This window comes from Heteronotia binoei, chromosome 2, assembly GCF_032191835.1.
Source record: "Heteronotia binoei isolate CCM8104 ecotype False Entrance Well chromosome 2, APGP_CSIRO_Hbin_v1, whole genome shotgun sequence".
NCBI lineage: Eukaryota > Metazoa > Chordata > Lepidosauria > Squamata > Gekkonidae > Heteronotia > Heteronotia binoei.
In genome coordinates, this window is record NC_083224.1 from 173,443,567 (window position 1) to 173,457,447 (window position 13,881).

At 46.1% G+C, this 13,881-nt stretch overlaps 1 protein-coding gene across 1 annotated transcript in view; it reads right to left on the minus strand.

The window, feature by feature from the left end:
* The window catches only part of ASTN1 (astrotactin 1), a 287,830-nt gene that overhangs the window by 158,658 nt on the left and 115,291 nt on the right, over positions 1-13,881 (minus strand). The window contains 1 exon segment of the mRNA XM_060233049.1: positions 1,616-2,009. Coding sequence (XP_060089032.1) covers positions 1,616-2,009 — 394 coding nt within the window.

A 13,881-nucleotide genomic window follows, 5' to 3' on the forward strand; every position in this document is an offset into this window, starting at 1 on the left:
GTTATCCCTGGACAGCCTCTCTGAGGAGAAGTGAGTGAGAACATCAGAACATCAAAGATCTGTTGAGGACTTTTGTTGAAATCTCTCCATGTTGTCACTGGTACAAAGAAGTGGGGGGGGGGGGGGATGGAATCTACAGAAGCTTGACAGAGTCACATGTCCATCTCCTCCTACCCCACTACAATAAAATGCTAAAAAATTACATCCTTTGCTGGCTCAGGTGCATGCCAAAAGTCATTGTGCAGTTTTTATAGTGCCACTCTGCAAAATGGCTGCCCTCACTAAGTTCCCCAGTAAACAGTTCTCCAGCTTTTCATCTGCTATCTTGGAAAAATTCTTAAGCATTCTATAAGGAAAAGAAAACAATAATGATGATAATAACAATGATGGTAATTCCACATTAATTTTAATATACTACAGACTTCTCGGCTCATTTTGTACCCCTAGTCTGCTTCACCCTAGCTACATTACTATGAGATCCCTTTTAGTGTTTAGTATTTTTCTTGGTTTTATATATATATATATATATATATATATATATATATATATATATATATATAAATAAAACCCAAGAAAAATTGTGAAGAAAAACATAACAAATTAAAAGTAACAGATAATCTGGCATCCCACGATATATATGCATCTTAATCATTCAAGAGAGCAAAAAAGATATATGCACGTGTGTGTGTGTGTGTGAGAGAGAGAGAGAGAGAGAAGACGAAGACAAAGAAGAAGAAGATATTGGATTTATATCCCACCCTCCACTCCGAATGTCAAAGTCTCAGAGCAGCTCACAATCATCTTTATCTTCCTCCCCCACAACAGACACCCTGTGAGGTGGGTGGGGTTGAGAGGGCTCTCACAGCAGCTGCCCTTTCAAGGACAACTCCTACGAAAGCTATAGCTGACCCACGGCCATTCCAGCAGCTGCAAGTGGAGGAGTGGGAAATCAAATCCGGTTCTCCCAGATAAGAGTCTGTACACTTAATCACTACACCAAACTGGCTGAGAGAGAGAGAGACAGAGAGAGAGAGAAAGATAGACAGGCAGGCAGAGAGACAGAAAGAGAGACACAGAGCGACAGAGAGGCTGTGATCACACATGCTAAATAATGCAGTTTCAATCCACTTTCAATGCTCTTTCCCACTGGATTTTACTGTGTAAACTGACAGAACCCAGTTTGAAAGTGGATTTAAAGTGGGTTGAAACTGCATTATTTAGCATGTGTGATTGCAGCCAGAGAGAGACATTCTGGATTAGTCCATTTATTTAGATAATTTATAAGTTGCCCATCTCCCCAATGGGGATCCTAAGCAGCTTGCAATATTGTCCTCTCCTCCTTCATGTAGGCTGAGAAAGAGTGGCTGGTCCAAAGTCGCACAGAGAGCTTCCATGGTGGAGTGAGGATCTGAAGTTGGGTCTCCCACATACTAGTCTGGCACTCTAACTGCTATATCAGAATGACTATTTTAACTAAGTTGTTAAAAGCTGAGCCCTGAAAAGCCTGAAAAGTTTGAAGAACATGGACCTACATCTATGCTTGGCATGACGACACTCATCCAACTGAACACATTAGAGGCAGTTAGGTACAGACATGATAAGATGATGCTCCCACCTGGTGTGAGATCCATGCTCGACTTCTCATTGCAGCCTTGCAGGGAGTCCAGGGTTCTGGTGACCTGGCTAGCAAAGTCCTCCCCACCATTCATGCATTCCCGCTGCAGGTGATGACGCAAGTCGGTGATGTCATATTCATAGCCATCTAAAATAGGGGTCTCCCGGATGCTGAGGGTCCCACTGGAGTTGTGGCCTTGCACCCGGGCATTCCGCAGGCTCTCCCGGCCGTGGCCCCCGATGAGCACAGAGGGAATGTAGTGGATCTCGTTGGCCGCCTCTGCACTGGCACTCTTCTGGGGCTGCGGCACCCGGCGGCGCTTGCACCAACGCCGACGGGTGTAGAGGATCATCACCAGGCACAGGATGGAAAGCAGCAAGGCTATCATGCCCCCCTGTGGGAACCAAAATGGAACAGGCTTCAGCTGAGCTGTGAGGTGCAAAGTTAACATGGCTCCTGAGCCACATGCTCTGCACTCCTTCCCAAAGACCAGTCTACTCTCACAAAGGATTTTATCAATATGCCTCCTAGTCCAATTGAAGGAAGGTAATAACATTTCACTTTATTATCAGAATAACTACACCCCTATGAAAAGTTTTTGGCACTCCTGCCTCTCATATGAGGACAGTATTCTATGTTCAATAGCTGTGCAATATGCCTCCCATACTAGAACAGGATACTATGTGAAATAGGTGTCAAATAGGCTCCCATACTAGGACAGCATACTGTGTATGACAGGTGTACACTATGCCTTGCATACTAGAACAGTATACTATGTGCAATATACGTGGACACCATTTTGTGTGAATAGGGCAATGCATATATTTTGTAGTTTTGGTACTTTCTTTTTTTAAAAAACTGTATTTCCAATCATGTGTGCCAAATCTCAAAAATATACCTATTGCCGTAGTCACACAAAATACCAATCTCACATAACAAGAGGATCACAAGTAGCATGCTTCGCGGTAAGTAAGGCAGGAGCCTCAAAAATGTCATTAACTAAAAGGAGTATTTTAAAAATTTCATTTATACCCTGCCTTTCCCCTCTATGGGGACCCAAAGCAGTTTACTTCATTTTCCTCTCCTTCATTTATCCTCACAACAACACTATGAGGTAGGTTAGGCTAAGAGTGCAACTTGCCCAAGGTCAACCAGCAAGCTCCTGTTTGAACTTGAGTCGCCCAGATCCTAGTCTAACAATCTAACTGCTGCTCCAAACTGGCACTCTATATTATGCAATTGTCTTGCTACCAGACTATTGAGATGTGGCTAAACATCAGAAAACAGAACAAAACAAATAGAGCCCTCAGCAATGTAGAGAACGTAACCCAAATATCTTTTATGTCATTGATATCCAATCTGGCACTCATCAGAACCATGGTGTTACTGACATATTTCCTGGTGCCCAAAGAGCCTCTTCCTCAAAGCAGAGAAGTCCAAGAGGCATCACCTTTGGGTCTGCAGGGAATACCCATTCAGAAACACTTGCCATCATCATAGTTTTAGAACATCCCAGTATTTTGTGATTATCCCCTCAGGGTAGCCATTTTATGATTGGTCCCGCATCCCATGGCAGTCATTTTGAGATAATGCCACTGCCTATGACTCCTTCTAAAGATTCCAAGTTCTCACAGGCTCAACCAAGTTCGGAGGCAATGCCCTTTTTGTTGTTGTTGCTACCATCAAGTAATACCTAACTTACGGTGACCCTGTTGGGTTTTCAAGGCAAGAGGCATTCAGAGGCAGTTTGTCATTGCCTGCCTCCATGTCATGACTCTGGTATTCCTTGGTGGTCTTCCAAATACTAGCCAGAGCCAACATTGTTTAGCTTCCAACATTTGATCAGACCAGCCTGAGCTATCCAGGTCATATATCTACACAAAATTTTTAATCTTGGCATTACTGTGGGACCAAAGGGTGGGGAAACATTTGTCACCGTGAACAAAGGCCTGGTTTGGCATGGGGCAGTGTTGTGGGGAGAGAAAGCCCTTCCTCATGTGCTGTTTCCACAAGCTCCACAACACACACCCATCTGGTCTGAGAAAACATCATGGAGGGGGAGAAGCCTCTCTTCCCCCCAAGTTGAGTTCCCACACTGAACTGGGCCCTCTTGGGTGCTGTTTCCATCTGTAACTCCACACCTCCAAAATGCCAATGAATCCCTTTGGCAAGCTCAGGGAGCAGTTCGGCCTTCAGCTAACCAGGATACCAAGGCAGTTTCTGACAAACGTCCTACTGAAAAACAGTGCAGTGGGGACAAAGGAAAATTGACACTGCATCACTTTCAAAGAGACGTGTTACTACACCTGACCAGAGCTGGAACAGCACCATCCTCTTGTCCAGCAGCAGTGGTGGGCAATGAAACCACCAGGTGTGAATATTGAGGTGTACAGCACTGGCCTGGTTGCCTGAGCAACAGGATGCACCCCTCCAAAAAAGAACAGCACAATGAACGGGGTGGGGGGTGGGGGGAGCTGGACACAAAGATGTACACAAATATGTGGGAAGGGGCAAAGGGTAGAAAAGCCTGGGGCCATTTTAGCATCCCCGAAGCAGTAATTTGCACCCCCTCCACCCAGCAAATCAAACCTCCCCTCAAACCTAACTTGTGCTAATCGGCACCCTGAAGCTTGCAGTTACCAGTCGAGAAGCAAGAGCTAGCCTCCCGGCTCGTCTTCCTTTCAAATCTTGCAAGACGGAGGAATAGAAAATATATAAATAAATGAAAAGCAGATCACCAGCTAACAGCTTCATCTCTATTCTGGGCCACGTTCCCGTTCCCTCTCTGTGCAATGGGTGATCTCGATAAAAATAAAATAATAACCATCATCTGCTCCATTAGGACAAAACATTTAAGCGGGAGCCGCTAAATGGGCAGGAGAAGCGGCAGCTGGCAAAGTCTTTTCTAATGGCCATCCTGCTCCAGCCTCTCCCCTCGTTCCCCCCCCCCCCCAAACCCACCCCCTCCACATTCTCAGCCTAATGGAAACAGAATGCTCCAGCCTGTCCTCCAGGAAAAACACCAGCAGATAAAGCAGAAAGGCAAAGACTGCAGACAGCCCTGAGCACGGTTTAGCACGGTGGCCGGCAACGATCCCAGAGCCGGCTCTTTCAAGTGCCTCAGCTTAAAGCCTTTGACACTTATTAAAATGTTGCCGGATCGCTGAAGCGGCAGCCCTTTGGAAAAGGAGAAACATAGCAGCAAAAGCTGAAAATGAGTATGACTGTAGTCGGGCTTATACCGACCTTTCTCTTAGCGTATCAACTTAAATTAATCTCTGGTGTTGTTGAGACAATGAACGCTAGACTTCCTCCCCCACCGCTCTTGGCCTTTCAAGGAACCTGAGTGTTCCATTTTCATATCACAGACATTTTTTATCAACTCTTAGTTATGTTTTCTAATTGGATAGCTTCAGTCTCCCTGCCCCTAGCCACTCTTTCTGCCCACTGAAGTCAGCAAAGCAGACTTTGCTGACCCTGATGAAGAGGCCTCAAGATAGAATTGCCAATCCCAGTTTGGGAAATTCCTGGAGATTTGGGGGGGTGGAACCTGCAGAGCGTGGGGCTTGGGGAGGGAAGGGGCCTCAGTTAGGGATGCCAGGTCCCCCTTGGTAACCAGCGGGGGATGGGAGGAGGACCTACTGGTTGAAAGGGAAAGGTCCAATCCACGTTGCTGGTGTCGCATAGGAAGAGACGTCATCACACCAGCAACTTCCAGGTGATGCTCTTGTATTTGGGCAAAAACTCTATGGTAAAACCAGATTCTACTACAGAGTTCTTGCCCAAATACCAGAGCATCACCAAGAAGTTGCTGGCATGATGATGTCACTTCCTGTGTGGCACTGGCAATGTGGCCTGGGGCTTTCTCTTTCTCCTGGTAAGTCCCCTTGCCGGCCAATTGATGAGAGACTGTGGGGGCAGGCCCCGGTGGCAGGGGACCCCTACCTCCACCCGGGGGTCTAGCAACCCTAATCTCAGTATAGTCTAATGCCATAGATTTCACCTTCCAAAGCAATTTTTTTCTCCAGGGGAACTGATCTCTGTTGTCTGGAGAGTAATTTGTAATTCCAGGAGATCTCAAGGTATCATCAGGAGGTTGGCAACCCTACCTCAAGATCATGCCCACATCCCAACACCCAACCTGATGAAGATTTCCACAGAACTGAAATGCTGGCTCACACTGTTGTTTTATTTTGGCTGGTCTTAATCAGGGCCATTGCCAGATTTCAAGGAGCCCTGGACAGAGAATGTCAGGGGCTGCTTCCTTTCCACTGTCCACCACCAGGACCCTTTCTCACATCTTCATTTCTTCTCCCACCACCCACACTCTGCCCTCATCCACCACCACACTCACAGCTATCTTTGTGCCTTTCCCTCAACAGCAGTTTGTGCAGCTAGGAGTGCCACTGCTGTGACCATCAGCAGTACTGCTTGCACGACTTGCACGCTCTTCTCTGGTGGTGCTGGGCAGCCTGGGCAGGTGGCCAGGATCACAGGAAATTTATTGCTTGTGAGAGGCTGAGGGAAGGGTGCTCAGGCAAGTGGAAGAGGGGGCATGTTGGTGGGGTCAGTAGCAGTGGGCTTGGGCAGAAGCCCTGGGCCCTGGTAGATTCCCCACCTTGGAGTATGCTGATGCCACCCTTGGACTTAATCAAAGGTATCACATTACTTTTGTTTTATCATTCTCATGTGCCCCATGGAAATTGGCATCCACCTAAAGCAAGTAAGAATTAGAGAAGAACATAAGAACAGCGGAGAGGAAGGCAAGGAGACTAAGCCACTCTGAGACTACAAGTGAAGGGTGGGGTATAAATCCTTCTCCTCTGAATTAGATGCTAGTCCAGCATTCTGTTTTACACAGTGGCTGCCTCTGGAAGGTTCACATACACACCAAGGAGGACAGAGCCTTAGTTCTCAAGACTAAGGCTCTGTCCATTAATGGCTCCTCTGGCAGACCAAAGGTCCCAGGCTCACAACTGAACTAGAGGACAAGGACAAGCAAGGCAGCTAGAGGGCTCACCAGGCCTGAAGTGGGCCATTATCCCATTGGAAAAGTGGGGTCAGGAACACCAACGGCAGAAAGAGGATGGCTGATCTGCTCCACAGCTGTTCAAGAAGAGAGTATAAAACTAGGGTTAAGAGCCACAGAGGAAGGGAGGGCTGGGTAGACCACATCTGGGGGAAGGGGACATGGTCAACTGCTGGGGGAAGCAGTTAAGCTTCAGAGGAGTTGAAAGGTGGTCCAAGATTGAGAGGAACTCAGGGGCCCAGCAGTCCAGAAGTGGAGTGAACTCCAGAGCATGTGTGACCAGGAGTAGCAAGGGTAGAGATGCCAGCCTCGAGCTGGGACCTGGGGATCCCCCAGAATAACACCAAATCTCCAGACTACAGAGATAGTTCCCCTGGAGAAAATGGATGCTTTGGAGGGTGGACTCTGAAACCCACCAAGGTCCCTGTCCTCCCCAGCCTCCATCCCCAAAGCTCCAGGATATTCCCAAACTGGTTCTAGCAACCCTACCCCACCGTCCCCCAACAGTGGGCTGCGGAGACCTGGCAAGCCTAAGGAAAAGTGAACTTAACTCTCAAACCATATGCAAGATGGCTGTTGTGGAACTGGATACGACAATATAATGTCTCCAGAACTACTGAAGGACTTGTTGACTCTTTTATTTGAATGGAACCTCACCCCAAGACCAGCCTGCTGCAAGCCTCTGCCCTGTCCGGCTCCCTGTGCAGCAGCTTGCCGTAGGCCTGTTTTAAAACCAACAAACCAGTGGCCATAACAACATTCCACAGTAGTGCATTCTACAATAAATACTCTTGAGTGAAGAAGTATTTCCTTTCCAGCAACTTCAATGGGTGCCCATAAGTTGTACTATTATAGAGGATGGAGAAGTTATTTTTGTCCATTTCCTAAATAATTTTATAAACCACTGTTATTCTCCCCTTACATCACTTGTAAACAAACACGCATACCTTAAACTCCTTAGCCTTTTTCCATGTCTGAAAAGTGTTCCCATCTTTTAATCACTTTGCCCTTTTCTGGTAAGTTTTCTAGCTTAACTTCCAAGATCTGGTGAGATTGGGCCATCCAAGTCAGGGTTGGTGTCACATTACAATGTATTTTACAAATTTCCTCTCCGCTTAAAACTGATGCATGTATTTGTGTGGTGCTTGAAATTCAAAGCCGAGAATGCCATTAAAAACGTTTCACTGTGAAATCACAGTGTTGAAGAGCGATGCCTCGTTGTGGTGGGGTTTCTAGTTCTCCTGCTCATCCTCTAGAGGCAGATGCAGAGGTTGAGGGAAATTTTGAACTTGAAACCTGCATTTTGGATGCACGCGCTGACTTTCATTCCGATATTTCATTCTTCCCAGAGTATGTTGTGTTGCAACTAGGGATGGGCACAAACCAACAAACGAATCATGACTCGTGCATGAATTGCGCCAATTTGTGCTTTGTTTTGAACCAATTCGTGGAATTGCGTCATCCCTGATCCAAAAATGAAACACATTTAATTTGCAATATATTGTTTGTTTCATTTTTGCAATTCATTTGCAAGACTGCCTGGCACCAATTCAGTCAATTCCTATGCAACACTCGGGATAGACTTCCAGAAGCCCTAGAAACACCCATAGCAGTTATCCATGGCTTGACTGGCAGCTCTGGGAGTCCATCATAGAGCTCCCAGTCTGCTTTATGGGAGCAGACACTCTGACTCAGTTGCTTCCACTTTGTACCACAAAAAGAGAAGAGTTGGTTGTCATGAGAGCTGAAGCTGAGTTTTCCTGGGGGCACCTGCTTTGGGGGTGCTTTAATGTGGGTAATCCAGATCCAATCTTTGCCAAACTTGGAGGGCAGGTGGAGGAGAGCCTGCTGAAGATTCCTGGTGAGTTTGGCATCTCTAATGCACGAGGGGGGCTGTTCTACACCTCCTGAACCAAATCAACCACAACCAGTTTGGGAAATCAAATGAACCATGAACCAACACAAACCACCATTTCCCCGGTTTGTGCCCATCCCTAGTTGCGATGTATTTTTTGACACTGCTCTTCTTTGAAAACAGGGGCAGTGGTGGTGCTGATGCTTTAAAATGAGGTGTAGAATGGAGTCCTGACTGTATGGACCAACTTTCATTGCAAACATTGCTACATTCAAGGGAGATTCCAGGGCACTCCCATCACAGACAAACAGGGAAAGTCAACTAGGGAAATTAAGCCCACAGTCTGTTTACTTCGAGAATTACTATCTGCAATTTTTATTTTAAAAAAAGAGAAAACAAAGCTTCTCTGCTGCTACTCATCTGTGGCCACTGCTGTCAGGATGATCAACAAATTCTAGGTATCCTTTGAAAATATTGGCGAAATGGAGTCAGAATGCACTGTTTTCCTTCTCCTGAAATTGCAGTGTGATCCAGAAGCGAGAATCAAGCACTAAAAGGTCATCTTAGGTGCCCTTCTGTTTTACCGAAGAAGCACGCCCACACAAACTTTCATTTGTTGATTGGCATAAGTCACAGTGGCTGGACACCATCACCTAGCAACAGCTCATTACACTTCTAAAAATGCAAATTTGCTCTTACAAATGCCACACATTTATTTTGGACCGAGATTAGCCACCCACATAATACCAGTTTGAAAACCAGCCACATCATCTCACTAGTAACCTGCAAGAACCGGTGTGGGCGGTTTCATTGATACATCCTGAAATATGATCACAAGCCTGTAGTCTTTGTGAAGAAGACCAAGTGACTTGCATGGACGGCAGATAATGATGCTGCAGAAAGGAAGGGGAAGCAAGAAAGACACCTGAGGCTTAGTCTTCATTCAGCTGGTAAACCAGGGCTCAGCCATTTCAGACTGCAAGTGGTGTATCACACAGTTCATGTGGGGGAAAGAAAACCTTTCTTCACATAAAAATCTAGGTATCAAAGAGGATACCTTCCTTCCTAACTTGCTAATTTCTTATTAAGAAAGGTGCATTTTGTATGGAAAAATACATTCAAGCTTCAAAGCAGCCTGAAGTGGTTCAGCTCAAGTGCAGGTTTATCACCCCACCAAAGACTACGTCAGAATGTATGATTATTTAAGAGAACAAAAGAGGAGAGACTCAGAGAAGCTTAATGTGAAGTCAGGTGGGTGAAGTTTAGATACGTTGGCATGGTAATGTACAGGAGTGGCAGGGGTGGAATTCTAGCAGGAGCTCCTTTACATATTAGGCCACACACCCCTGATGTAGCCAATCCTCCAAGAGCATACAAAAAAGAGCCTTGTAAGCTCTTGGAGGATTGGCTACATGAGGGGTGTGTGGCCTAATATGCAAAGGAGCTCCTGCTAGAATTCCACCCCTGAGGAGCAGTAACATGGGGAAGGGAATCCAACAAAGGAGGAAAAAAAACTTCACTGAATTCCAGCCTTTACTGGCATCTGAGGGCAAATGTTACACTTGACCATTTTCACCAAAATGGCAGCTTTGTGTCATATTCATTTATTTATTTCCAGCAACATTTAGGCACCATTCCCTATATGTGGTAATATCATATGTTCCCCCCAAATGGGAGTGTAAATCTGCACTGCCAAAATGAAAACAGTGGCAGAGGAACTTCCTGAGACAAGACTGAGAAGAGATAACAGAAATAAGCAGCTTTGCCAGTAGAGAAATCATGAAGACTTCTCTCTCCAGAGCGGCCATCTAAAATTAGGTATTTATTCAGTGTCGTTGTCCCCCCCCCGCCCACACACACAAAAAAACATAGTTATATGCTTCAAAGCCCACTGACTTCCATGGACCCAGAAAGGAGTAACTCTAGTTAGGACAGCACTGCCAAACATTGACCTTACAGGTATAAAAGCATATCATATCAAACGCCGGATTATTGGAGACCGTTTTATTGCTTCGGTCCTTCGGAGCACCGGAGGCACTCCAGCCCCGTAGCCGTGGGCTGCCTTTCTCTGTAATGATTCCCATAGGTTATAATGGAGAATGGAAAAACATCCAAATGTTTTCCCCATGAAGAGTATTCCCTTCATTGTGATATGAAAAATACATCTTTCCCAACCCTAAACCAAACCCCAATTTCAACCCGAACATAAGTGTGTCCTGAACTCTAACCCTAACCCTATGTGCCCATTCACTGTAATGAACACCATACGCTATAATAGAGAATGGGAAAAAATCCCAAAAATTCTCCCCCTCAAGATTATACCTTTCAGTATGATATGAAAGGTACTTCTCACCCAAACCTAAACCTAACCCAATCGTTAACCAGAACCTATCTATCACTCAAACCCTAACAGTAACCCTATGGGCCCATTCACTCTCATGAGTCTCATAGGCTATAATGGAGACTTTCAAAACTTTTCCCTATCGATACTCAACACAGAAAATGACAGCATTTTGCAGACCGTTGCATTCCTTCGATCGTGGGCGTCGCAGAAGAGCCCTCATGATCGCAGCGGTGGGCTGCCTTTCCCGGGTGTGCCAAAAATGCTCAAAGCAGTAGATTCCAATTTTCTCCTGAAATCCAACGTTTTAAGGGTTAAGTTACCCTTCAGGGTTACTTATCCCTTAAAACGCCGGATTATTGGAGACCGTTTTATTGCTTCGGTCCTTCGGAGCACCGGAGGCACTCCAGCCCCGTAGCCGTGGGCTGCCTTTCTCTGTCATGATTCCCATAGGTTATAATGGAGAATGGAAAAACATCCACATTTTCTCCCCATGAAGAGTATTCCCTTCAGTGTGATATGAAAAATACATCTTTCCCAACCCTAAACCAAACCCCAATTTTAACCCGAACATAAGTGTGTCCTGAACTCTAACCCTAACCCTAACCCTATGTGCCCATTCACTATAATGAACACCATTCGCTATAATAGAGAATGGGAAAAAATCCCAAATATTCTCCCCCTCAGGATTATACCTTTCAGTATGATATGAAAGGTACTTCTCACCCAAACCTAAACCTAACCCAATCGTTAACCAGAACCTATCTATGACTCAAACCCTAACCTCAACCCTATGGGCCCATTCACTCTCATGAATCTCATAGGCTATAATGGAGAATGGAGAGACTTTCAAAACATTTCCCTATCGACAGTATACCTTTCAGTACGATACTTTCAGGATTACTCAACACAGAAAATGACAGCATTTTGCAGACCCTCGCATTCCTTCGATCGTGGGCGTCGCAGAAGAGCCCTCATGACCGCAGCGGTGGGCTGCCTTTCCCGGTTGTGCCAAAAAAGCTCAAAGCAGTGGATTCCAATTTTCTCCTGAAATCCAACTTTTTAAGGGTTAAGTTACCCTTCAGGGTTACTTAACCCTTATAACGCCGGATTATTGGAGACTGTTTTATTGCTTCGGTCCTTCGGAGCACAGGAGGCACTCCATCCCCGTAGCCGTGGGCTGCTTTTCTCTGCCTTTCTCTCTCCAGGAGCTTACAAAAAAGAGCCTTGTAAACTCTTGGAGGATCAGCTACATCAGGAGTGTGCGGCCTAATAAGCAAAGAAGCTCCTGCTAGAATTCCTCCCCTGCATCACAGTGATGCTCCCTGGTAGGCTTTAAAAAAAAATGCTGTCCAGTGACAGCTGGCTTATGGCAACCGCATGGGTATTCAAGGCAAGAGATGTTCAGAGGTGTTCTGCTATTGCTTGCCTCTGCATAGCAACCAACCCTGGGTTTTCTTGGAGGTCTCCCTTTCAAGTACTAGCTGGAGCCAATCCTCACTTATCATCTGAGAACTGATGAGATCAGGCTAATTTATGCCACCCAAGTCAGGGCAACAGCAAACAGAGAGCCGGTTTGGTGTAGTGGTTAAGTGCACAGACTCTTATCTGGGAGAACCGGGTTTGATTCCCCACTCCTCCACTTGCAGCTGCTGCAATGGCCTTGGGTTAGCCATAGCTCTCGTAGAGTTGTCCTTGAAGGGGCAGCTTCCGTGAGAGCTCTCTCAGCCCCACCCACCTCACAGGGTGTCTGTTGTGGGGGAAGGAGATAAAGAAGATTGTAACCCGCTCTGAGACTCTGATTCAGAGAGAAGGGCGGGGTATAAATCAGCAGTCTTCTTCTTCATAATAATATATGCAATTGCCTATCCTAGACCCAAATATCTTCCACCAGTACATATTATTAGTAGCTTGGTGCTGGAAAGTACTGTCAAGTCACAGCCAATTTATGGCAACCCCACAGGGTCTTCACAACAAGAGACGTTCAGAGGTGGTTTGCCATTGCCTGCTTCTGCATTGTGACCCTGGTCCATGGACTTTCTTATTGGTCTCCTGTACAAATACTGACCAGGGCTAACACTGCTCAGTTTCCAAGATCAGGCTAGCCTGGTAAACTAGATTAGCATTATTATAATCAGGGGGCTTTTTGTAGCAGTAACTCCTTTGCGTATTAGGCCACACGCCCCTGATGTAACCAATCCTCCTGGAGCTTGCAGTAGGCCTCGTACTAAGAGCCCTGTAAGCTCTTGGAGCATTGACTACATCAAGGAGATGCAACCTAATATGCAAAGGAGCTCCTGCTACAAAAAAACCCCACATGATTATCACCCCCATTTTAATGCTGTGGGAAATAAAGTACATCTGAGGCCTAGAGAAAAGTACCTAATTGCAGGGGATCAGAGGAAAGTCAGGTAGTTGGTAAACTTCTGGAACCAGCGCAATTCAGTGCTGCAGCACAAAGAGCTTTTCTCTGTTTACTCGAGCAAAGGATCCGGCCCCCAACTCGACAGCGAATACGCAGCCTCTGGAGCAAGGAGGCTCTCGGCGCTGTTTGCAGTACTGTTTATGCTGTTGACTAATTTTTTTTTTCTCCAGGACTAATCAAAAACAAAACATGAAGGGAGAGCTGCAGCCCCCGGCAGCAATCGGGGAGAGATATTGACATTCTCATTAAGACAGGCTTCATTAAACAGCCCTGTCCTCGGTATCAGCGCGGCCCAACGACACATTGTCTCCAGCTAATTATCTTCCACGGGCAAAAGGAACTGTAGGAGCATCACTTCAAGACGAAAACCCTGCCTCTCCCAAGACTGCTCTTTTGTTTCTTTTCCTCCTTCGGCACTCGCTGCATTTTCTTCCTGTCTGTCTGTCTCTCCCTCCCCTTTCTTGTAAAAAGTTTCTGGAGAGAGAAGATCCTGGAGAGGAGGAGAATTACAGGGAGAGATTTGTCTTGCAATAATAAGGTTGCATCAGCGAGGCACCTGGCTGTAGATATTTAAGAAAGCCCGAATCAAAGCCGCTGGTGGGGCTTTGTTGGAGGG